This window comes from Haliotis rufescens, unplaced genomic scaffold, assembly GCF_023055435.1.
Source record: "Haliotis rufescens isolate VD_foot unplaced genomic scaffold, xgHalRufe1.0.p SCAF_13, whole genome shotgun sequence".
Classification (NCBI taxonomy): Eukaryota; Metazoa; Mollusca; class Gastropoda; order Lepetellida; family Haliotidae; genus Haliotis; species Haliotis rufescens.
The window spans coordinates 1,590,336-1,615,836 of NW_025963813.1; the positions used below are offsets into that span (position 1 = coordinate 1,590,336).

The window sequence follows — 25,501 nt, forward strand, 5'->3', positions numbered from 1 at the left end:
GCTGACGCCTTTGTTGACAAATGCCGAGTAATACCAGCACAGATTATCACTTTATCATATCAGTGTTAGCTTGGCGCGCAATGAGGTCTATAAGCAGTTAACGACCGTGGAATCCAGCTATGTATAAACTACAATCAATAATTCGATCTTCTATGTCCACCCAACTGATATATATAACGCATCGCCGATATCCCCACAGATAAGACCGAGTAGAGATTAATATGAGGGGTGGAAGTGCTTGAAAGTGTATTATTTATACATTTACAATATTATGACTCGCTCCCTCAGAGAAAATATACGAGTTTGTCCTCAAAGGATCATATACCTGTCAACACGTCTTATTTGTCATCGTAATTTCTCGTCATTGCGACAAGTCAAAGGCTTGAGATCGCTGGACAGGTGAGGTGAGTATTTTCTACCTCTCGTTCTTTTATACTTTGACTTTATTTTCATTCAGCTTTGTGATTTCAGGGTACAGCTTATTGCAGATGTAATATTTTTAATATTATACATGTATGTGCATGTCGAATGGGTGGCATATTTTACACGATTGCATGTCTATATAATAATTTGTGCACGGGTCTTGAGGTGGACATGGGTTGACGTTACCTCTACGATGGTATCTGTTCCCCGATTACACACACACACGAACGCATGCATGCATACTTCTCCGCGAGCGCAAGCAATTATTTGTACACTTTAATAGATGTTCCACATGACTGTTCCGGCGTAGGAGGCCCAACTCAATCCCCGGCTTAAGCTGAGATCACTCGGGGGGCACTTGGGCCAGGCTGAGATCACTCTATAAGGTGACTTGGGACGAGGCTGAGATCACTCTATCAGGGTAACTTGGGCCAGGCTGAGATCACTCTATCAGGGTGACTTGGGACGAGGCTGAGATCACTCTATCAGGGTAACTTGGGCCAGGCTGAGATCACTCTATGAGGGTGACTTCGGACGAGGCTGAGATCACTCTGTGAGGTGTCTTGGGCCAGGCTGTGATCACTCTATGAGGGTGATTTGGGACAAGGCTGAGATCACCCTATAAGGGTGACTTGGGCCAGGTTGAGACCACTCCAGAGATGCAAATCAAATAATATACATTGTATTCTCAAGAAGAAGGACCAGTTGAAACATAACTAACATATACCATATTTGGTTATTTACAATTGTATAGATGCATCTTATTATCTTCATACGCCGAAGTTTGACATAACCCTGATTTGATTATAATGATCATAAAAGTGGATTCGTTGTCATGCACACCTACTCAAATAACAAGGTGTGTCGACAATTGAACAATCAGCTTCTAAGATTTCCGGTAACAAGGTCACATTAACATATGAAAGCTTTACTGTATGCCAAAACTGAACATGAGAAATAGAATACTGTAAAAATGTAAGGGATTGATTTGAGCCCAACGGGGAGGGATCTGAACCTTGAGTGAGTGTTTTAAGCTGAGTAGGGTTGACCTGAAAGCTCTGTAGAGTGATCTGAACCTAGGCAACACCTTGTCCAAATGGACCTGAATATGTCGACTTGGTGCAGACAGGATTTCATCGCTGTACATTTACGACATCTAGCTGATAGAGAAGCAGGTGAACCAGAGATCTACGACGAAGTGTAGACGAGTGATTTACGGCTGCCCGAGCCCGCTACAAAATGTGGTCGAATCTACAATAGGCCTTGATTATGACCTTTGTTCACGGCTTTCTCAAAAGAATCAACGAGGTTGCACTGGCTATCTTGTATATTGGCTCTGTACGCTTCACGTGTGTACGTTAGCCTGGAGACATGGGGCGTTAAATATGACGTTTGTGATTGATAGTAGATGGTGTGTTTAGGTTGTGTCCTAAAAACCCAGACACGCCGTTAATCTGTCAAAAAAAAAAGCTAAAACAGAAGATGAATATTTTCATACGTGCTGTATCTCTCAGTGTACCACTCGCTGGCATTTCAGTGTTGACACGAGGTGTTCCTAGAACAGTGTCACATTACAGACGAGGTGTTCCTGGAACAGTGTTACATTACAGTGTTGACACGAGGTGTTCCTAGAACAGTGTTACATTACAGTGTTGACACGAGGTGTTCCTGGAACAGTGTTACATTACAGTGTTGACACGAGGTGTTCCTGGAACAGTGTTACATTACAGTGTTGACACGAGGTGTTCCTGGAACAGTGTTACATTACAGTGTTGACACGAGGTGTTCCTGGAACAGTGTTACATTACAGTGTTGACACGAGGTGTTCCTGGAACAGTGTTACATTACAGTGTTGACACGAGGTGTTCCTGGAACAGTGTTACATTACAGTGTTGACACGAGGTGTTCCTGGAACAGTGTTACATTACAGTGTTGACACGAGGTGTTCCTGGAACAGTGTTACATTACAGTGTTGACACGAGGTGTTCCTGGAACAGTGTTACATTACAGTGTTGACACGAGGTGTTCCTGGAACAGTGTTACATTACAGTGTTGACACGAGGTGTTCCTGGAACAGTGTTACATTACAGTGCTGACACGAGGTGTTCCTGGAACAGTGTTACATTACAGTGTTGACACGAGGTGTTCCTGGAACAGTGTTACATTACAGTGTTGACACGAGGTGTTCCTGGAACAGTGTTACATTACAGTGTTGACACGAGGTGTTCCTGGAACAGTGTCACATTACAGTGTTGACACGAGGTGTTCCTGGAACAGTGTCACATTACAGTGTTGACACGAGGTGTTCCTGGAACAGTGTCACATTACAGTGTTGACACGAGGTGTTCCTGGAACAGTGTCACATTACAGTGTTGACACGAGGTGTTCCTGGAACAGTGTCACATTACAGTGTTGACACGAGGTGTTCCTGGAACAGTGTCACATTACAGTGTTGACACGAGGTGTTCCTGGAACAGTGTCACATTACAGTGTTGACACGAGGTGTTCCTGGAACAGTGTCACATTACAGTGTTGACACGAGGTCTTCCTGGAACAGTGTTACATTACAGTGTTGACACGAGGTGTTCCTGGAACAGTGTTACATTACAGTGTTGACACGAGGTGTTCCTAGAACAGTGTTACATTACAGTGTTGACACGAGGTGTTCCTGGAACAGTGTCACATTATAGTGTTGACTAGAGGTGTTCCTGGAACAGTGTTACATTACAGTGTTGACACGAGGTGTTCCTAGAACAGTGTTACATTACAGTGTTGACACGAGGTGTTCCTAGAACAGTGTTACATTACAGTGTTGACACGAGGTGTTCCTAGAACAGTGTTACATTACAGTGTTGACACGAGGTGTTCCTGGAACAGTGTTACATTACAGTGTTGACACGAGGTGTTCCTAGAACAGTGTTACATTACAGTGTTGACACGAGGTGTTCCTGGAACAGTGTTACATTACAGTGTTGACACGAGGTGTTCCTGGAACAGTGTTACATTACAGTGTTGACACGAGGTGTTCCTGGAACAGTGTTACATTACAGTGTTGACACGAGGTGTTCCTGGAACAGTGTTACATTACAGTGTTGACACGAGGTGTTCCTGGAACAGTGTTACATTACAGTGTTGACACGAGGTGTTCCTGGAACAGTGTTACATTACAGTGTTGACACGAGGTGTTCCTGGAACAGTGTTACATTACAGTGTTGACACGAGGTGTTCCTGGAACAGTGTCACATTGCAGTGTTGACACGAGGTGTTCCTGGAACAGTGCCACATAACAGACGAGGTGTTCCTGGAACAGTGTTACATTACAGTGTTGACACGAGGTGTTCCTGGAACAGTGTTACATTACAGTGTTGACACGAGGTGTTCCTGGAACAGTGTTACATTACAGTGTTGACACGAGGTGTTCCTGGAACAGTGTTACATTACAGTGTTGACACGAGGTGTTCCTGGAACAGTGTTACATTACAGTGTTGACACGAGGTGTTCCTGGAACAGTGTTACATTACAGTGTTGACACGAGGTGTTCCTGGAACAGTGTTACATTACAGTGTTGACACGAGGTGTTCCTGGAACAGTGTTACATTACAGTGTTGACACGAGGTGTTCCTGGAACAGTGTCACATTGCAGTGTTGACACGAGGTGCTCCTAGAACAGTGTCACTTTTTTGTGGCAGGCAATTTCTTTCTTTTTTCAACAGTCTGAAGCATAATCACTTTTTCAAATTAAATTTGTCTGTGGTCCCAGAAACATGGATGCCGTTCCTGTTATATTTTGTGGCCCATGTTACACGCAAGTTGTCCCTAGTACATGCATGTGGTCCTAGATACATGGATGCCGTTCCTTTTATATTATGTGGCCCATGTTGCACGCAAGTTGTCCCTAGTACATGCATGTGGTCCTAGATACATGGATGCCGTTCCTGTTATTTTATGTGACCCATGTTACACGCAAGTTGTCCATCGTACGTGCACATGGTGCCTGTGAAAAATAGGTGGCCCCTGATACCTGAATGTGGTCCCTGGGGTGTGGAGACGCTGGGAAAGGGAAAGGGTAAGGGAGGTAACTCGTATAACCTAGAAACCAAAGCCACCGCCAGTTGTTAGGGACATGAAGACATCCTTGAAAGATTTTTTTATGGCTTTCTTTTGCGTGTGAATCAGTTTTTCGATGTTGAATTTCTGGCAAACCTGATCACAATCATTTGGACTGGCCAACCCAACATTGAGACTGGTTTGCAACTCGCATTCTGGTACGTTAGACCTAGTAACGTATCCAATCAAACTGGCTGCTTTTAATTAAGGGCAGGTAATGATTGCAATTAAGATTGCGAGAACCAGGGGAAAGGATCCTGGGGTTAGTGTAGGTTTAACGAAATGCGAGCCCTGGAGATATTGTGGAAATTCGCAAAATAGCCGACATCAACACACACAGCTGAGGAAGCGAAGGTGCTACTGTAAGCGTTCTCTTGATAAAGTGTTAAGTACACCCTCAGAGTGTGAGTTTGAGTGTGTGCGTGTGTATGACACGGCCGGGGATCGAACCACCGACGTTCTGCTCTTCGGACAGACGCTCTATCCACTGGACGATGGGTCGAGACACTTATAACGTAATGGGCATTATAAAAACGTCATTGGTTCGCTTTAAGCCCCGTCCCTTTTTTGTTTTACTTCTTCCATATCCTTTCCGTTTATTACAACTGCGGCTTTCATAAATTAGCTAGAAGAAGTTGTTACACGAGGGGTACAACAGTGAAGGCCTCGGGGAAGCTTTCAAACAGTTTTATGGTTGACATGTGGAGGACATTTCCAAATTTGACGCATCCGTCACAAAGCTTGTATCCGATGCTATTCCTTTTTTCGACTTGTACCATGTGTACCCCTGTTATTTCAGATGAACGATTGACTTGCCTTTGCATGTGTTTGTGACGGGTGTCACCGGTGGAGCAGGATACGCTCACTTTTTTCGCGAAAACCTGTCATCACTATTTGATAGTGATTCATACACATGCTCATGATATAGTCGGAATCGTACAATCGCCTTTGCTTTTGGCAGATATTTCTTGCGAATATGGAAAGGGTTTTCTCGATTTTATTTACATTTTAACTCGACTTTGTGTATCAAGATAGGAAGTCTTGCAGTCTATATATTGATTATGTTTTTGGGGTCGATCATTTGATATTCGGTGGAAGGGGGCTGTGATTTTGTCGAAAAATATATACTGACCCAGGAAATGCTTGAAATATATAAATAGTACAATTAAAAAGAAAATTGTCTGCCACCAAAAGTATATTAAGGTAACATGTTTTTTTAAATATTTAGGTTCATAGTTTTAATTAAAAAATATATGTTTTGGCAACTGTAACTTAAAAGTATCCTTACATTATCCAAGGCCCACATCTATCAAATGGTCGGTCCCTTAATTATATTATCCCAACAGCATAACATAACGACATGAGTCGTGAACAACATATTCAGGTTTAGCACCGATTAGACAATTACGATCATGCTGACATGTATTCTCTTGCATCCGACATTTCACGTGGCTGTGTTGTGCCCCTATTTCACTACAACCACGAATGTCCCGAATCACCCCGAATAGGAAATTTTTCATGTTCGTAGATAAATCATTTCTTGAAATTCTTAAATAAATCTCATTTGATTCCCAAACATTCGTACAGTTCGCGGGAGTTCGTCGAGTCGGCAAGAAAGTTTTTGTTTGTCAAATACTTTCGTGGAAGGGTCCCCGAATTCAGTTTCATGGGTGTATCGTAATCAATTCATAATTAATTATTATGTTCCGTAACAGCTTCGTAATCGATTATTTTGCATTCTTGGCTATTCTTAGCGATTCGTGGCTCCCAACATTTCGTGTCCTGAACCCGAAAACATCCCAAAACAGCCACGAATGTCCCGGGTCCACTACGAACCATGTAAGAATTAAGTGAGAACATCACTATTCCACAAGGACCAGGACCAGAGCAAAACGTGCTCTCCGTTGAACCACCTTGGGGGAAATAATGGGTTGGCCAGCCTTTCGGGACCCAATAACATGGGACATGCCGAAGTGTCAGGAATAGTACCGATTTTCGCAAACTATTCGTAAATATGTCGTTATAGTCGTATCTTATTCGTTGCGATCGTCCTGCATTCGTACATGCTTTCGGCATATTCGTAACCTAGTCGCAGGTGATTCTTACAATTCGTGCATGATCCGTTCATGAATCTTCTAATTCGTACATGTTTCTTAACCCATTCCTGGCATTTCTTTTCATATTTTTCAACCCGATTAGCCACGAGTTTTCGTAACTGCTTCGTACCTCCACGGACGTATATACATATACGTCTTTGGTACCTCCTACCGATTCTCCACGAAAGTTTGCATTATTGCCCGAATCATCGCGAATTTCGAAAGTTTCCGATTCGGTGTGATTCGGGATATTCGTGGTCGGAGTGGAAGGAGATGATGAGGTAGTTGTATAAGCCTTTCGTGAAATGAGGGATATTTGTTTGCGAACGGTGTTGTGTTAATCGTTCAATACATCAGTATTTCTGTATTTTCATTTGACATACACGTCAGTTATATTTCTTGTCTACATTCGCTGATCTTTCATTGCAGAAGTGACGGAGTGTGTGCACAATGGGACGGGGGAAACCTCAAGGGAAGAAGACAATGGATATAAGAATGCTATTAGTGGTTTTGTTGATGACTGGCTTGCTGTCAGTGTTTGTCCTGTTGAATTACGCTCAACAATCTTTACACGATCGGGAGTTGACGCAAAGGCTGTCTATGATGACGTCAGCTCATGGTTTTACACAAGATATCGATGCACATCACCATACGCAGATCCAACACATAAGCCGGACCAAAAGGCGAAACTTAGATAGAAGCAGTTCTGAATCTCAAACGGGATTCCAGAGAGTTGGAGACACTCTCAACACGTATGTGTATTCGGCAATATACGACGACATTGATGTCCCTATAATCAGGGTAATAGCATTGGTTAGACATATCCAGGATGCGAGGGAACTGCCATCATTTGTATGCACGTACTTTAATGGTTCTGGACAAACCTCTCCGGTCACGTACAGGGGAATACTGCAGTATGTACCAGAGCCTAAGTGGGGATACAGGTAGGTTTTACTTTGACTTAATTTTTTAAATAATGATCGGGCATGTAGGGTGTCGTAGTCACAACATGAAAAACTAAACACCTTTAAAACTTAAATAGTGTAAACGTCTGTTATCCACAATGTGAATTTAGAAATAAACAAAGAACAACTACTCTCGATACTCCACCAAAACAGATATAAGTGAAAAGTATATTAATGGATCACTGAAATGAGAATGAATGACGATTACACAAGTGATAGTTCTGTCTTGCCAACATCCTCTAAAGATCAATTCGTTTACAACAATTATAGCAAGAAATTGCCAGAACTGTGTCGTCCTATTGGTACCCATACTTTAAATGGCATATTGGGTAACGATACAGTTGGTGAATTTACATGTGCTGCCAACAATTGGTCCAGTGTTGTTGGCTACATGTTAGCATTTTCCTCTTAAGACCCATACTTTACACATCTTGAAGTTGGTACGCTTGATTACACATGCCATTTATCCACTGTCTTGCACATTAAACATTGAAATAAAAGAGACGAAACCCTCTCCAGATTCATAAGATTCACATGTATGTAAAATTTGAGGCATATATTCCATATTTCATGTTTATACGTGTACCATTGTCTATAACCAATTCTACTTATACTGCGCAGGTCCCTTTTAAATTATATATAATATGTAACTCTCTTTTTAGCAAATTTTATGATTCAAATTCAACATTTCAATAGGGAGTAATATTTTCTCTTTTCTAATTTAAACGTTCTACTTACAACTGCCATCTAATTTATACCATCTCTTTGATGAACGATATAGTTGTGTACGAACAAAATTAATAACCTTCAACATATTTTACAAATGAGATCAATGATCCTGAATTCACCAGTGTAAATTGGTCAAAATAGTTTGTTATATAGAAATAAAACACCCCGTTCTTCACTCTTATAACACAAACATACATGACAACATTTGTTGCAGTCAGTACAAAGAACAGATACATATGTTTTGGTCGAAATTTGTTCCTTTAACAACATCATTCATGCATATTGTGACCTTTTTGTTATTTTGAAACTTTGAGCTAATCCATGTAACTCTGTTCTATTGACTTTCTGTTATAAATATGGTTTAATGGTCTGGGCAAGCTGTGTAACGATAACACTAGTCTTTCTAGATCTACTTGATCCAAGGCGTGATGTAACTGCACACCTATTGTCTGAAACTCGGAAATAAGTAGGCCTAACGCTCTGTTACCTGATATGGCCGCACCTACCATTGTGTTATGATCAAGATGCTCAGTCAACAATAAACCCAGGTAGCTGTAACAATTAATACTTAAGCCTAACTACCAATACAAAACTGTTGTGTGGTTCTTTGGACGCTAGGATTTCTAAAATGTACAACATGAGACTTATCAGCGTTAATAACAGTGTCATTGGTTTCACACCAGTTATTCAATATTTGTAACAATTTGTTCAAGTCATCTTCAGATTCAAATAAAATAACATCATCAGCATAGCTAAGACAGAAATAACAGTACCATCAATATTAATGCCAAATTTGGAATCAGTCATAGCATTCAGCAAGTCATTGATGAAAAAAATAAACATCAAAGGAGGCAGTAAACACCCTTGTTTCAAGCCACGATTAACATCAAACCAGGACGTAAACATACCATTCTCTCTCACACTACATTTAACATTGCAATAAAGTGACTGAAGCGCCACCAGCATGTTTCCATTTACACCAACATCGTGAAATTTATGCCATAGCAGATTTCTATTTACACAATCATAGGCTCTTTTTAAATCTATAAAAAGAAGTAAAAGTTTATTTTTTTCATACGTTTTTTAGTTTCTATAATTGAATATACTGTGTGAATATGGTCCATTGTGGACCTCTTTTTCTGAAACCATTAACGACCAAATACAGGAAGTCGATATGTAACCAAAGTCATGGTCCTGTTGAGACGATTGACAAGTTAGAACGTTGGAGCAAAGGGTAACTTCAACATAATCCCAGTAACACTATCAAAGACACCATCACCCATTACCGTCCGAGAGACAGTTCTCAGCTCTATCTTGTGGGATCAATCGCTTTTAACATGTCTGGGAATAATCTCACTTTAAGGCACTTGGTAAGTCAAAACTGGGCGCCCTGGTTATGTTTCTAGGTTTGACAGCATCATACCTGTGCTCGTGGATTTCAGCGACAGATATGATTTGTTACCTAGATGTTATCAAAATAAGACAAATGTCTTAAAATTCCAGATTGTAAATAGTACAAAAATAAGTGTAAAAATCTATCTCTGTTTATGTTTGCCTAATTGAACACAAAACTATGCACTGTAAATTGTAAATAATCTACCTTGCTGCAATGCAACTTAAATATATTCAAGTATGATCTTCACATGTCACTGTCCGTGGCCTGAAAAGCAACTAAAGTTATGTCTTATGACCTCTATAATCCCTGCTGACACTATCATAATGTTCAATTTCCATCTGCCACACCAAGCGTGAATAAGCGCTATACACGTGTTGATAACCCCACTGACGCAATTAATCAAATGAATATTTGTTATGGGCATGACCTAACAGGGGCGGGGTACCTAGCTTGTATATAATGTTTGTGGATATGAAACATTCTAATTAATTGTGGATACACTGGGCACAAACACACATAAAGCGAAAACTCGACAGATGAATTGGCATTGTATGAGGCAAAAGAAAGTGTCGTCCGTTTCGCTTTGAACCACTCCCAACTCTGTCGACAGGAGTTATCTAATCGGAGCGCAAATATCTGTGTTGAGTCTATCGCGGTGTCAGTGTCGACAGATTGTATGATAGATGGGAAAATTTTCATTGAATATCGTATGTTGTTATTATAAACAGTCCTATTATTTGCTGATATTACCGACAGTAAGTCAGGTTACTGGAAGATCCACTTTCTGTTACATTTCTTATACACGCTTAACAGTTATGTTTGTGGAAACATGTACTAGAAACATGTAGAAGACATATGTTGTGTATTAGATGATGGTTGGGCTCTGAAATGTTAGGACGTTAGATCACGATGGGGGGAACATTAAAATGTTTTATGATACACGAGGGTTGTGGACACTGGCTGGGATACATCAAATCAAACGGTTTAAAATCAGTCACGGACATGAGAAATTAGGTTAAAAAAACAATATAATAATGCATAAATAACAGTACAGAAGGTCATGGTGAAACAAATTGAATTAGCTTTTAATCGGGACTGGTTGTACTCAACAGCTTTCCTGTGCACATGCGGTGTCCAAGTATACGATATTGCACAGACACTACAAAGCTGCTTGAATATACTACCTGTGTAAAACATTATGACACTGAGAACTGAGGAGACACGGGTTACTCGCATTCACACACGGAAGCAAAGTATAGTAGATATAGTAATGAATGAAACTTGAAATGTTACAACCTTTGGCTCCCATGTGGTTTCTGTGGAGGCATTGTAGTGTAAGTAACACAACAAGAAGTGCCTACATTGTATATAATATACATACAATGTTTTTAAGTAACTTCAACACATTTATATGAACAATAAGATGATTAATAAGTCCATGGATATGCTTTGTTGCAGGTTCATTATTTTGTTTCCATCTTAAGTCATTTCCAATATCCTCCACTGGCCACTAGAAACAATTAAGCAAAATGTATCTCATCTTTGTGAGATGTGTATGCAATTCATACAAAACATTAATATTCATTCACAAATATATTGATGGGTGTGGGGAATTGACCCTCTTTTCGTAGTAAATTGAGGGGAAACGTCTGTGAAGGGAGGTGTCCAACCAAGGATCGATACATTCTGAATGACAAGGTATTGAAATAAAAACAATTTTGGTTTGTTCATTTCATGCACTTAAATATGATGTGGACTAGGAAATAGGTTTCTTCATGTATGCCTATCATTGCAACCCTTGTGTGGCATCTCTGTATATTCACATGTATTCACATGTATGTATAATTTGAGGCGTGCGTATATTCCATATTTCATGTTTATACGTGTACCATTGTCTATAACCAATTCTACTTATACTGCGCAGGTCCCTTTTAAATTATATATAATATGTAACTCTCTTTTTAGCAAATTTTATGATTCAAATTCAACATTTCAATAGGGAGTAATATTTTCTCTTTTCTAATTTAAACGTTCTACTTACAACTGCCAGCTAATTTATACCATCTCTTTGATGAACGATATAGTTGTGTACGAACAAAATTAATAACCTTCAACATATTTTACAAATGAGATCAATGATCCTGAATTCACCAGTGTAAATTGGTCAAAATAGTTTGTTATATAGAAATAAAACACCCCGTTCTTCACTCTTATAACACAAACATACATGACAACATTTGTTTCAGTCAGTACAAAGAACAGATACATATGTTTTGGTCGAAATTTGTTCCTTTAACAACATCATTCATGCATTTTGTGACCTTTTTGTTATTTTGAAACTTTTAGCTAATCCATGAAACTCTGTTCTCAGTTCTATTGACTTTCTGTTATTAGTATGGTTCAATGATATAGGCAAGCTGTGTACCGATAACACTAATCTTTCTAGATCTACTTGATCCAAGGCGTGATTCAAAGGCGTGTATCAGCTGTGCACATATAAACCAACAAAAAACATTGCTTCACAATTGACCAGGTAAAGTTCTCGATTTAATTTTGACAACATGGTACCACTGTGGACAAGGTATGCGTGTACGAACGCTGCAAATTCGTTTATGAGATTGTGCTTATAACTTAAAATAGTACACAAAATAAGTACCTTTTGCAAAAATAGAGCCACAAGGCTTTGTAGCTCACCTGACTTATGAAGTAATAATTTGATAACACTTCAACCTTATTTTGGTTAGAATTATCATTAAACCACCCGCATGTTATCAGAAATGAGCGGGTAAGTTCACATTAGTTGATGTCTTTATCGCACATGAAAACCAGACACTTACATTCGGTATAAACGAAAGGACTAGTAGATATCTTTCCGATACAACGCTTTCATGTAAACATGAATGTTAACAACGGAATATATAAAACACTAGATGCGAACGTTTAAACAAGCTTTATAGGTAAAATGGATAGCATTATCATAAAAATGCCAGCATGTTATCTGAAATCTGCGGGCAACAGTAACTTGATAGCAGTCCTCCTTCCCCCTACGACGGGCTGCTATCTATTCTATTGCTATGTGACGTAATTGGCGTCACGTTTCTTGTGACGTCATCCGATAGTATGTTCTATGACGTTGCTATTTGTAAATCAGTTACCTCCGTTGGAAGCTTTTTCTCTCGATATTTTTATCAATAAAGTTACGAACGGGGTTTCTTTGAAAATTAATGTCTTTTCACATCACAATTAATAATATATTAAAACACAAAACAGTGTCGAATGACGAATGTCTGTACCAGAATTGTCATGTGAAATATGTGAGGTGGGTGTTCCTGACACCAAATCAAATCAGGTCAGTAACAACCATCTTGGATTTTTACTGCCTTATATAGGGTTAGTAGTTCTACTCTCTGATTGGTCAATCTCACTTTGACGTCATCTGGTTTGTTCTATGACGTTTTCACATTTGTAAGAGTGGGTCAGTGATATTCGTTGTGTGATGATTACAGTAAATGTTTTAAAAGCGATATTGTTGTTTATTTTTATTTGATGACAAATTCTATCCATTTTAGCTATACTAACGGCAACGCTTTTAAAAGGGTAACGCTATTTTTCAGGGCATTATCATTTGCAGAAGAGTTCGTCGGGCAGTTAATGAGTGAGTAAGTTGGGATTAACGCCGCTTTTAACAGTATTATAGTTATGTCAGGGCGTGTCAGCTTAATGTGTGAGGAAAGCCCCAAGTGATGCAGGTCTTAGACGTTTACCACTTCGGTGAAACCCACGAGCACGGGTATGGTGCTGATAAACCTAGAAATATAATCGGGGCGAACCGGAATTCGAACCCACAATCATAGGTTTCTGGCGTGCACAAAGGGACGCAACTCTGCACAGCCAATCGCATCGCTTTAGACGACTGGGCCACCCGTGCCCCCGGGGAGTTAATGGAAGAACTCCGGCTTCTGCAAATGATAATAGCGTTACCCTTTTAAAAGTGATTATGTAAAAAAGAAAAAAAAAGCAGTTTTGCACCATCATTTAGGAAAACGATGTTGAGTGCAAATAGTGATGCAACTAACAAAACTGGATCTTCTTATGGTTATTACATTTATTCAATGACGTAACCTGTAATGGGATGATCTCAGAGTTTTGTGTAGCAGCAGCAGCAGCAGGTACTAAGATCGGATTTTAATGAGATTGGGTATTTACTGAATAGTGGTAGTTTCATACCCGACTCTTTCGCGACTCAACAGCAACAGTCAACTGTCGTAACAATTGGTATATCAAATTTACAAAGGTTTTTGGGGGCATTTCTTAGGGCAATGAAATCAATAATAAGTCTGAAATGATCAGTCACACAACCTTTTATTGCTAATATCTTCAAATCTAAACATATTAATATATTAAATACTGGATTCTCTGATTCACATTTTGCTTTGATAAATACACCAGCATCCATGAGTCGTGCGTGGATTGTAGAGTGGTACTTATTTGATCTGTCAAGTTTAAACTTGTGAGCCCTTGGTATTGATGCTGTAACCATCGCAAAGCACAATATTACAGGCAAATGTCTCAGTAAAACTGACAAACATTTAAATCATGAATATTAATATTCGTAACACAGTTTGGCTGTAATCACGTTTAGATTATGAACATGTTTTGTTTTTTAACAATTCCAAACATGTTTAGGATACAGAAATATTTAGTGATCACAACACGCTTTAATTGTAGGATAAGGAATAAAAACGTTTTTTTCAACAGTGTGACCTATTAAACGTCGGACTGAACACACACCAAACACATCTGATAGAGACTATGTTGAGAATGTTGAGGGAAAAAGGCTTCACTTTGAACAACGTGCTTGCTTTAAAAAACAGGATCTGTGACATTATACAGTGGTATGTAGGTAGATATAGTACTAGTCTATACATATAAACACATTTCATGATATATCTGTGAGGTTTTAGATGTTTTTGACGGCCCGGGCCAAGTCGGAGCAAACACATGTGAGAGATTTTCTTAAGAAAATGAAGTAAAAGTGTTTGACTTAAACGGACCAGTTTTCTTTAAATGCGATGTACTGTGCCACTAAAAAGTGGTATTTAGGTAGATATAATACCACCCTATAGATGTAAACACATTTGATGATACACATGTGAGGTTAAAGTTGATTTTCAATGCCCGGGCCAAGTCGGACCGAACACTATGAGACTATGTTTAGGGTATGGGGAAATGAGATTCACTTTAACCAAGGTGTCTGCTTTAAATACGACGAACAGTGACATTTAGTCCTGCGCCATGACTGTGGAATATAGTTATTTTATGAACAAAATATACAGTAAACTACGTTTATAACGAAAACGCTTATAACGAACTGACGGATATATCGAACCCACTTTTTGGTCCCGACTATATGCTGTCGTTATGCTCTATATATGCTTATAACGAACTACGGTTTTAACGAACTAAAATTAGTTTGTCTCTTTGAGTTCGTTATAACCGTAGTTCACTGTATCTAGAAACGCATACAAAAGCAAGTCTAGCCAGCTCTAGCTAGCTCTAATCAGCATAGGGAATCAAGAACGATATTGTGTAATATAAGATTTCAGAGACTTAATGCTAGTCTAAGTGACATTTTAAAGTGGTATTTACTAAGATATAGAACCATGCTATAGATGTAAGTGCTATGCCGGACAGATGGAAATTTGTATCACGATAGTTGAAAGTATTGGATACGTTAAAAATCCTATTTCGTTTGACGATTCCTCTTTTACATGTAACCTAACTAAGCCACGCTCACAGACAGCTAAAGTTCCTGATTTTCAAACGATTAACTTGTAAATGCGTTAAGATGATGTGGCATTCCGTAATCAGTACGATGTTCTAGTATGAGCACTTTGACATATCTTAACTATGATAACGATCCAGGGATAAATAAATGCAGGTCGGGTTGGTATTATTTCCTTCAGTTGGTTACAGATAATAGTTAACTTTAAGTTGATATTTTTAAACAGTTTTTCATAAGATGAAATAAATATTGGTGCAGGAACAGAGTAGCAATTAACACTATAACCGTGATGCAATCGCGTTACTCAATACGACCAAAAGTAACACTATATAAGGCACATTTTTAACTATTTATTTCTTATTTAATGATATCAGTTAAATATTTATTGATTCCAAAGAATGAATATACAGTCAAGTCTCGTTAATCTGACACTCGTTAATTTGATTTATGATATGTTATATTTTTTGATATTGCATAACCGATTTTCAGTAAAATAATTTATTATATCAAATAATGTATTTTAGCTTAAAAACAATGGATCAAATGTAGTTTTTGATATTACAAATTGTGAAAATTACATTCGCTAGAGTGTTTTATAATATCAGTAGATATATATTTATTTGCATACCTCCTACTCTACTGAGTGAATGTTTGTAACTTAACGTTTGGTGTTTGCAGGGTTTCTTTCCCGCTAAAATGAAGCAAAATGACTACATGAATTGTTTATGATGGTATTATATCTTCAGCCTCTGTCTCCATTACCTTAGGCCCATTTTTTTAATAGTTCGTGTAGATAGGTAGAGCATCGTAACATTTACATATATAGATATGCTCAAATGTTGTCAGTGCATGTATGTAATGGCAAACGTCTTCTCTTATTTAATCAGTTTTCCTCCTGGCTATTCTAGGAACATAATGTTTAGGATTACAGATGTATAGTTGTATTGTAACTCGAATTGAGTGAGTGAGTGAGTTGAGTTTAACGCCGCTTTTAACAGTATTCCAGTTATATCGCGGCGCCTTAGACGACTGGGCCACCCGTGCCCCCCATAACTCGAATTGAATATTATCATTTACCATCTTATTTACAACATGCTTTACATGAGGCGTTTTATGTTTACATGTCACCACAAATTACAATTATTGCTTATGAGTCCAACGCAATTGACAAATACTCAAAAACACACCATTAATGTACGTTGAAAAGAATATATATTGTAAACGCCACAGTGATGTATCAAGGATCGAGTAGAAGAAATATTGACAGAAGCGCTTGGAGTTTATTCAACAGACCTGTGAAACATCACTACTTCAGCCCTTTTAACTGACACAGTCAAAGCTCAAGTTTTGTCTCTCCTAGCGGCCATTATGCAACGACCATCTTCAACACAACCTCGAGCTCACGTCTACAGGTCTCTTCCTGCGGTACTGCAATTAGTAGAACCCTCTCCCTCGGATGCATCCATGCTAGAAACCATGTCGATGAGAAGGTGCAGCGAGCGAAACGCCAGTACCAACGAACCACTCTACAGGAACTCGAAGACATGTGTGAGAGCAATCAGACAGAATTCTGGAGGAAGATCGGTAAAGTTGGAGTGGGGTACGATAGGAATCGGACAATTCCCATGGAGGACAAATTGGTTGAGGGAAGTGTGTGTGCGGATCCTGAAAGAATGTTAAGCGAGATATGTATTCAGACTTGTTAAACTGTAACGCTGGTGAAGACGAAACTCCACCCGTGGATGCGAGCAAAAGCAGTGATAGTCTTCTAAATATACCCATAACTGTAGATGAAGTGCAGCGCGTGATATCAAGTGCGAAACGTGGTTAATCACCTGGAATAGACGACATTCCATCTGAAGTTCCTAGAAATAAAAACTGTTGACGTTTTCTCCATTATTTAACGCATGTTAGTAAGGACATAGTCTCTTTAGTATGGTGTAAAGGCATCATCTCACCTGTCCCGAAGAGTCCCACGTGACCCCTTGGCATACCGCGGCATCACCCAAGCCAGCTATAAGATATACTGCTATAAGATATACTGTGGAGTATTGAACAATAGACTGACATCATATGTGGAAACGAATGATCTCCTGCACGACAGCCAGAACGGTTTTAGACGGGGTCGATCAACTACAGAACACACATATATCCTCACCTCTATAGTCGAAACAAGGAAAAGTCAAAGAAAACCAACGGAAATGCCTACGATTATATAGATAGAAGCATTTTATGGGATAAGTTGTTGTCATCTTTTGATGTCAATGGTTTTATGATTAATGCACTTTTATCCATTTCCAAAAATGTTCAGTGCTGTGTGCATGTGAATGGGTTGTGTCCCTCCTGGTTTGATGTAAAATGTGGTCTGAAACAAGGTTGTATGTCATCTCAGATGCTTTTTAATATGTAAGTTAATGATTTGCTATGTATTTTAGAAGCATTAATTTAAGGTGTGTTTGTGTGTGTTGAAGATACTGTTATTAATGTTCTGGCGTACGCTGACGACCTAGTGCTACTCGCTGAAAATGAAAACGACCTAAACATGTCACAAGACCGTCTAAATACCTGGTGGCATACCAACAAGACGACCGTTATCAAGGACAAATCGAAGATAATCCACTTCAGACCTCCATCCACGTTGCGTTTAAGAATGGTGAAGAGACTTTACAAACTGTTATTCATATTAGGGTTAGGGTTAGGGTTACTCATATTGTTACTTGGGGATTCTACTGACGGAACACCTGGACTATAAGCGTATGGCGAGAGCAGCCGCCAGCCCTGGTAGCAGAGCACTGGGTCTACTCATCTGACAGTACAAGATGCTGGTCGGGATGGCTTTTCGCACATTTACAACCCTCTTCGACAAAATTGTGCGGTCAACTATAGAATACGGTGCATGTATATGGGGTACATACAACATGTCATGTATCAACGCAGGACGCAATAGAGCTTTGTGGTTTTATGTAAGTCTGAGGAAATATGATTCAAACCCTGCTGTAAAAGGTGATATGGCCTGGATTCCACCTATTGTACGTGAGTGGTGCAGTACGGCAAGACTTTATAAAACCTCATTTATACTGACAACTTCAGTGGGATACCACTAACAACTCTCAGACACTCAGTATCTTCCAAAACAAATTTTACATTTATCCTTTGAATATTCCTTGCGCTTTTGTAAATATATTATTATCAATGTTCTTTTTTCAGATACCATTCCGGATTTATTAAGTGTGGGTTTCCCAAAGACGGATGGCCAGCAGCAGTAAGGATCAGTGGAAATAAATCCGCAGAGGCTGGTAACATGCTGAGAGTTATCTATCCTTTGAAGAAAAAAAGACAGCTTACAAGATGTTTCTCAGCACTTCATTCAAATTTCAGCGACACATTACAGCTTATACAGACACTTGAAATCAGCCTCATGTTCGGTGTTGGACATTTCATTGTTTACAATTACAGTATACACGAATCTGCTATGAATGTTTTAAAACATTATCGTAATTTGGGAGTTTTAGAAATCTTGCCATGGGATGTACCTGTAAACCGATCTGAGATTCATTACTTTGCACAACTTGCTGTCATTCAAGAGTGTATGTACAGAAACTTGCACGTCTCCGATTTTATACTGACTGGAGACACGGATGAAGTCTACATACCAAAGGTGTATGCCAATACTTCAGACATGATCGTTGACAACTTGAAAGGTCGACCATCGTGTTCTTGTCTGCTTGTCCGAAATACCTTTTTCCCTTTGAACCTTCAACCTCATATGGGGAATTTCACTCTGAAGCAAGAAGCAAGAAGACTCAATCTCACGCACCTGTTGTACACAAGTCATTTAATAATCGACTTACCTCAGGATAGATCAAAACTGATCATCAGGCCAACAGGTGTTGAAATCGCTGGTATACATAAAGTTGAACGATTTCGGAAAGGACACGATGGTTGCATATGTCAGTATTCTCGGTGCCTTCTGCACCACTACCGTATTGTACCACCAAAGGAGTGGGGCTCCTTCCGAGCAACAGACGCCACGTTGCTGAAGTATTCTGATAAAATTGTTAAACGTGTGATCGAGAGAATAACCCAGTTAAACTTTGATAGACAGACCGTGACTTTTGAAGTGTAAAATCACAATGGTAAGAACTGAACAAATATACCATTGTGTTTCCATGCCCAAGTAAATTCAGCTTCTGCAATATTATGAAATCATGTTTAGTGAGTGAGCATGACCGGACACAAGACTTTGGCTTCGTTCATTTGACCAATGAGTATCCATGGGATTCAGTGACTGGTTGGGTGGGGTTGGGTGGGGTGGGGTGGGGTGGATTGTGGGTTGTTCTCTTGTAGTTAGCATTGGCACTGGATTTCTGGATTGAAAAAATCCCCACTTCAGTATCAAATTAGGACTTTGAGGATTATGGTTCAGTACACTCATTGGTGTAGATCATTGCTCATGCTGTTGATACCAGTATGACCATCATAATACAGCTGTGGTATTGCTGATTGTGACAATAAATAACACGTTTTCACTCATTTTTGGAGGTAGAATCTCATAAAGTCACACGACAGTCACAACAATGGCAGTGACAGTTTTGCGGGTTTATAAAATCTCTCAGCTGAGCATGTTCACAAGGAATGCGTCGCTGGTAGACATTGTCTATGCAAATTAATTTAAAAGAACCTTCAGTTTTTTGACGGTTTGCATGTATTCAGGTGTGTACATGGTGAGAATGAGAAAATGTTTCTTCAAAGTGTGAAATGATGCTACAAGGAAGGACAATAATTTTTCGTAAAGAGTGAGTGAGTATGGTTTTATGCCGCTTTTAACAATATTCCAGCAAAATCACGGCGGGGGACACCAGAAATGGACTTCACACATTGTACCCATGTCGGGATGGAACCCGCGTCTTGGGCGTTACGAGTGAACGCTTTAACCACTAGGCTACCCGACCGACTGAGATATTTAGAATACAGCAAGCATCGTGCACTTCCACTTGACAAAGTGACCATGTGGTTCAATGTGAATTCTGCATATATACTGATGTGACAAAGAAATCTTACCAAACACAAAAAATACATTTTCTGGAAAGACAATAAAGATATTCAAAACCAAATGATCATTTCATTTGGAAGGTAACTCATCATATGTTTTGTGTAAAAGCATATAAAAAAAATGTCACCGATAATAACGGGCACACTTATGAAGGTGAGGTCAAGTGTGCAGCATTCGAGCAAATAGTAAGTGTCTTCATACACAATATCATTGAAGAGATGAGGTGAGGTGAGGTGAAATGGGGTTTAACGTCGCGTCCAAGATTATTGCACTTACATAGCGAAGAGATGAAATCACAATAACTCAAAAACGTGTTGGTGATAATCTCAGTTTGATTATTGTGATGTTGTACCCCCATTTCAAATTATACCGATTGGAGATCGTTTTGCACTTTTGATTTATTATGTATTTGAGCGATCAAATCAGAGACCATAAAATAATTTTGTTTTGTGGTCTCTGATCAAATTAACAATTTTGGCAGCGTTTTCTTGAAACTAAAATGTTATATGAAACTATAGTTTCATATTATACACCGTTTTATATACATTTTGACATTTTATATGTTGGTATTATGCTTTGCTTGTTAGTTTAGGTTTAAAGGGGGTAGTTTTCGGTGGCTGTCCGGGATTTGAGGCAAGACAGAGAGGAGTGAAGCTTGGATCTAATATATGTAAGGGACTGTTTCAAGAATTGTGAGGGGTGGTCGGGTAGCCTAGTGGTTAAAGCGTTCGCTCGTCACGCCGAAGACCCGGGTTCGAATCCCGACATTGGTACAATGTGTGGAGCCCATTTCTGGTTTCCTTCGCCGTGATATGCTGGAATATTGCTAAAAGCGGCGTAAAACAAAACTCACTCACTCACCCACTCAAGAATTGTGATGAAGTAATAAGAAATCAGTTGTTCATATACCATGTAGAATATCAGATCACGTTGTCTGACTGGTAGGGATCGCCAACAATATATATAATGTGTGTCCATTTTCTCAGCTGTAAACATCATTATTGAGTTTTCATCTCGTTGTTACAAACGGGGTTATAATTGACAGTCAGGTGACTGCGAGCGGTTATATTTATCAGTGACCTGTTCAGTAGCGCTTTAAATGTGTTATAGTGCAAACCATTTCAATACTTTTATTTAAAATAGTGCAAACCATTTCAATATTTATTTAACATTTCATTTATCTAAATACCTAACTGGTTCAATATTTTTTCCAAGCGCACCGAAATTCTATGCCCTTTGTCTGTTTAATATATTCAGCAAACGTTCGGCGTATCCCCTCTTGTCATAAGCCCCTCCGGGCAGGACCCTTAATCTCTATCGCGATCTATAAATTTTCAATTAACACCTCCTTACGTCGCCGGATCTTACTTATATACATACGGTACCATACATACACGTGGATCAATGACCTTGCCACACGTTACGTAATACCTCGCTCTACAAAAACCCGACTGACATGGTCAGTCGGGGAGACAGCCAGGCGGCAAGTGATATATTCTTTTTACACATGCTGATAAATACACTTAAACAATCAAAAAAAAGCTATTCTGCGCATTTATCGACTTCTCAAAAGCGTTTGACAAAGTCTGGAGAGTCGGCCAATGGGATAAATTACAAAAACAAGGTGTTAGTGGAAAATGTTTGAATGTTATCAAAAATATGTACCGAAATATTAAATCATGCGTTTGCTCAAAAAACAACTTGTCAGACTATTTTGTAACCGCTTCCGGCGTGCGACAACTTATCACCACTTCTATTCTAGCTTTACCTGAACGACTTGGAAAATTACCTATCCGCGGATAATTGTAACGGTGTAAAGCTTGACATACCAGAAGAACATTTCGATATAATTTTACAATTCCTTATTATCCTGTACGCCGACGACACAGTCTTATTCGCCGACAACGCACCTGAACTTCAAAAGTCCCTTGGTTCATTTCACAAATATTGCAAAAAATGGAAATTAGAGTTAAACACCTGCAAAACTAAAATATTAATATTTGGATCAGGCACCAAACTACCCCAGAATTTGAAGTTTCATTTTAACTCCGTTGATTTAGAAATTGTAAATAGTTATGTCCATCTTCGTATTTTATTCCATCGAAACCGTCGTTTTGTACGTGCAATTAAAAACCTCGCTGACAGAGCTACAAAAGCCATTTTCTGCTTATTAAAAAGAGCACAGAATTTAAATCTACCTGTTGATTGCCTTCTCAAAGCCTTTGATGTTCTTATCTTGCCTATTCTAACCTATGGTTGTGAAACTTGGGGATACGAAAACCATTCAGTATTGGAAAGAGTACATTTGAAATTCATTAAACTTGCCTTCAATCTTAGAAACTCAACACCAGATTATATGTTGTATGGTGAATTTGGGAGATTTCCAATAAGTATACTCATATATAAGAGAATGATCTCGTTTTGGCACAACCATATAAGTAATAATCGACCTGTTATAAAATGTTCAACCCTAATATTGAAATACATAAATTATATATATAATATTAATAACAATAGAAGCAACTGCGTGGAGTCCATTAAGAGCTTATTAAACAGGTGTGGTCTTTCTGTAGTTTTTAATCAACCGGATTCTGTAAGTCACGGCTGGTTAGTCTCAAAAATTGAAATCATTTTAAAAGATCAATTTATTGCAGCTATAGAATTTACAAAACAAATTTCAAACTTGAACAATATCTTCTCTTATCACCAGAAATCTTTACTCCAATTTTAAAATTAAGAACCCTAAATAATAATTTACCGATTGAGACTGGCCGCTGGGAGGGCACGCGAATATCGCACATGTAAGCCATAGCCGACGAGTTCCACTACCTCTTCAGATGTGAATATTTTGACCAGCAAAGAAAAACATTAATTGATAATAGATATCTAAACTGGTCAAACATTATTTCCTTTAAGCATTTGATGTCAAATATGAGAACTGACAATCTTAAAAAACTGTCTAAATTTGTAAAAATATTACTTTCTGCACTAAAGTAAAGCACTGTTGCCACTTGATCACATTGTATTTTTGTATATATGTACGCTATTATGTTGCTCATATACCACCGGTCGGCGGTTTGAGTTAATAAAGAACTTGAACTTGACAGAGCGAGTCTCCACCCGGGAAAACTGGCCACTAGTTCCCGGTGTGCGTTCTGTCACGTTATTATCAACATGTACCTTTTCGACTTATTCCAAACTATCAACAATAAAGATGGCTGCTGTCGTCTTAAACTTCACCCCTGAGTTTTGTCTTCCGTCATCACCCTGAGCTACCATCCGAGGGCCGAAACTTACGCCCTTGGACAGATGGTGCATCATAATTTTCTTTCCTTTGGTGCTGGTAGTGTACGCACGCTGCTTAATATAGCCCCGAGCGGTTACCTGACTGCCTATCCTCAGTCGGAAATAAAGTTTTCTTATTTACAAATATTTACAGGATCTACAAAATACAAGATAAAATCCAATGTTTCGTTTAGTTTTAGCCTCACTTTATTCTAGGCTTCAGTTGGATTTATGTTTTAGTTGAGTAGTATTGGGAAAGATTATTTTACTATGTTAGTAAGTCACATTGAAATGCATGATATAGGACATGACATGCAAGTACTTGTACTCATTATGTATGAGCACAGTTGTAACTAGAAATATACATCATCATCTTCCCGAGGCAAGGGAGAATAAAAGTTCAGTTTCCACCCTTGCCGAACTGGGCTGGAATTCTGGAGTTACATTTTGGCTGGACTAACGAGTCTATGCATAGTGATTCATTCATTTAATTTAACAGCTATTTGACCTTTTACGTGCAGAGGAATCCGTTTCGTCTGATAATCGAAACTGTTTGTTCTCTGGCTTTGACGTTATATATTTTCAAAAGCTCTGTGCGGGTCGGACCGAGAGGACTGCACGAAATCACGATCAGAAGAGAACAGAAAGAACGAAAGTCAACAAATCATGTCAGACCGAGAACCTCAGTAGAGAACGTGTATGTCATTGTATATCGAATATTCAGTGACACTAGCAAATCTGACAACACATGTTTATTCCCTAAATGACAGTACAGAATATTTTTCAATTGTTAAACGGATATATTTTTCAGTTTTAATAATGACATCAGGATATACACACCATGAAACATAATACACCAATGTCTTCACGATAAAAAAAAGTTTTAGAATTTAACATATCTGGCAACTTGGTATAATCCGTTGGTACGAATAGTGTTCTATGTTAGCACACGAATTTTACATAATTTCTTTTTTTTTCCTTTTTTTTAATTTTAGGGAATCTAGGGTTTTTTTCATCATTACAAAATTACTCCGAGATATTCTTTCATCCCATACCCCATGTTTCTTTTAAACATTGTCTTGTAGTGTATAGTGTCCTGTGGTAAGACGTGACTTGTTTTACATCATAAGTTTTGTAGCATTTTGTGTCCTGTTGTAAAAAGGGACTGTTTTTACAACATAAGTTTTGTAATGTATAGTGTCCTGTGGTAAAACGTGACTATTGTTACATCATAGGTTTTGTAGTGTTTTGTGTCCTGTTGTGAAACGTGACTTATTTTACGTCATAAGTTTTGTAGTGTATAGTGTCCTGTGGTAAAACGTGACTATTGTTACATCATAAGTTTTGTAGTGTATAGTGTCCTGTTGTAAAAAGGGACTGTTTTTACATCATAAGTTTTGTAATGTATAGTGTCCTGTGGTAAAACGTGACTATTGTTACATCATAGGTTTTGTAGTGTATAGTGTCATGTTGTGAAACGTGACTTATTCTACGTCATAAGTTTTGTAGTGTATAGTGTCCTGTGGTAAAACGTGACTATTTTTACATCATAAGTTTTGTAGTGTATAGTGTCCTGTTGTAAAAAGGGACTGTTTTTACATCATAAGTTTTGTAATGTATAGTGTCCTGTGGTAAAACGTGACTATTTTTACATCATAACAT

The 25,501-nt window shown here is 38.7% G+C and overlaps 1 protein-coding gene across 1 annotated transcript; it reads left to right on the forward strand.

Annotated features, from left to right (window-relative positions):
- The first annotated feature begins 221 nt into the window (after window positions 1-221).
- LOC124148607 lies at window positions 222-19,797 on the forward strand. Its single transcript, XM_046519789.2, has 3 exons — window positions 222-404; window positions 7,056-7,570; window positions 18,709-19,797. The coding sequence occupies exons 2-3, from the start codon at window positions 7,077-7,079 to the stop codon at window positions 19,625-19,627; spliced, it is 1,413 nt and encodes a 470-aa protein (XP_046375745.2). The 5' UTR covers window positions 222-404; window positions 7,056-7,076; the 3' UTR covers window positions 19,628-19,797.
- The last annotated feature ends 5,704 nt before the right edge of the window (window positions 19,798-25,501 follow it).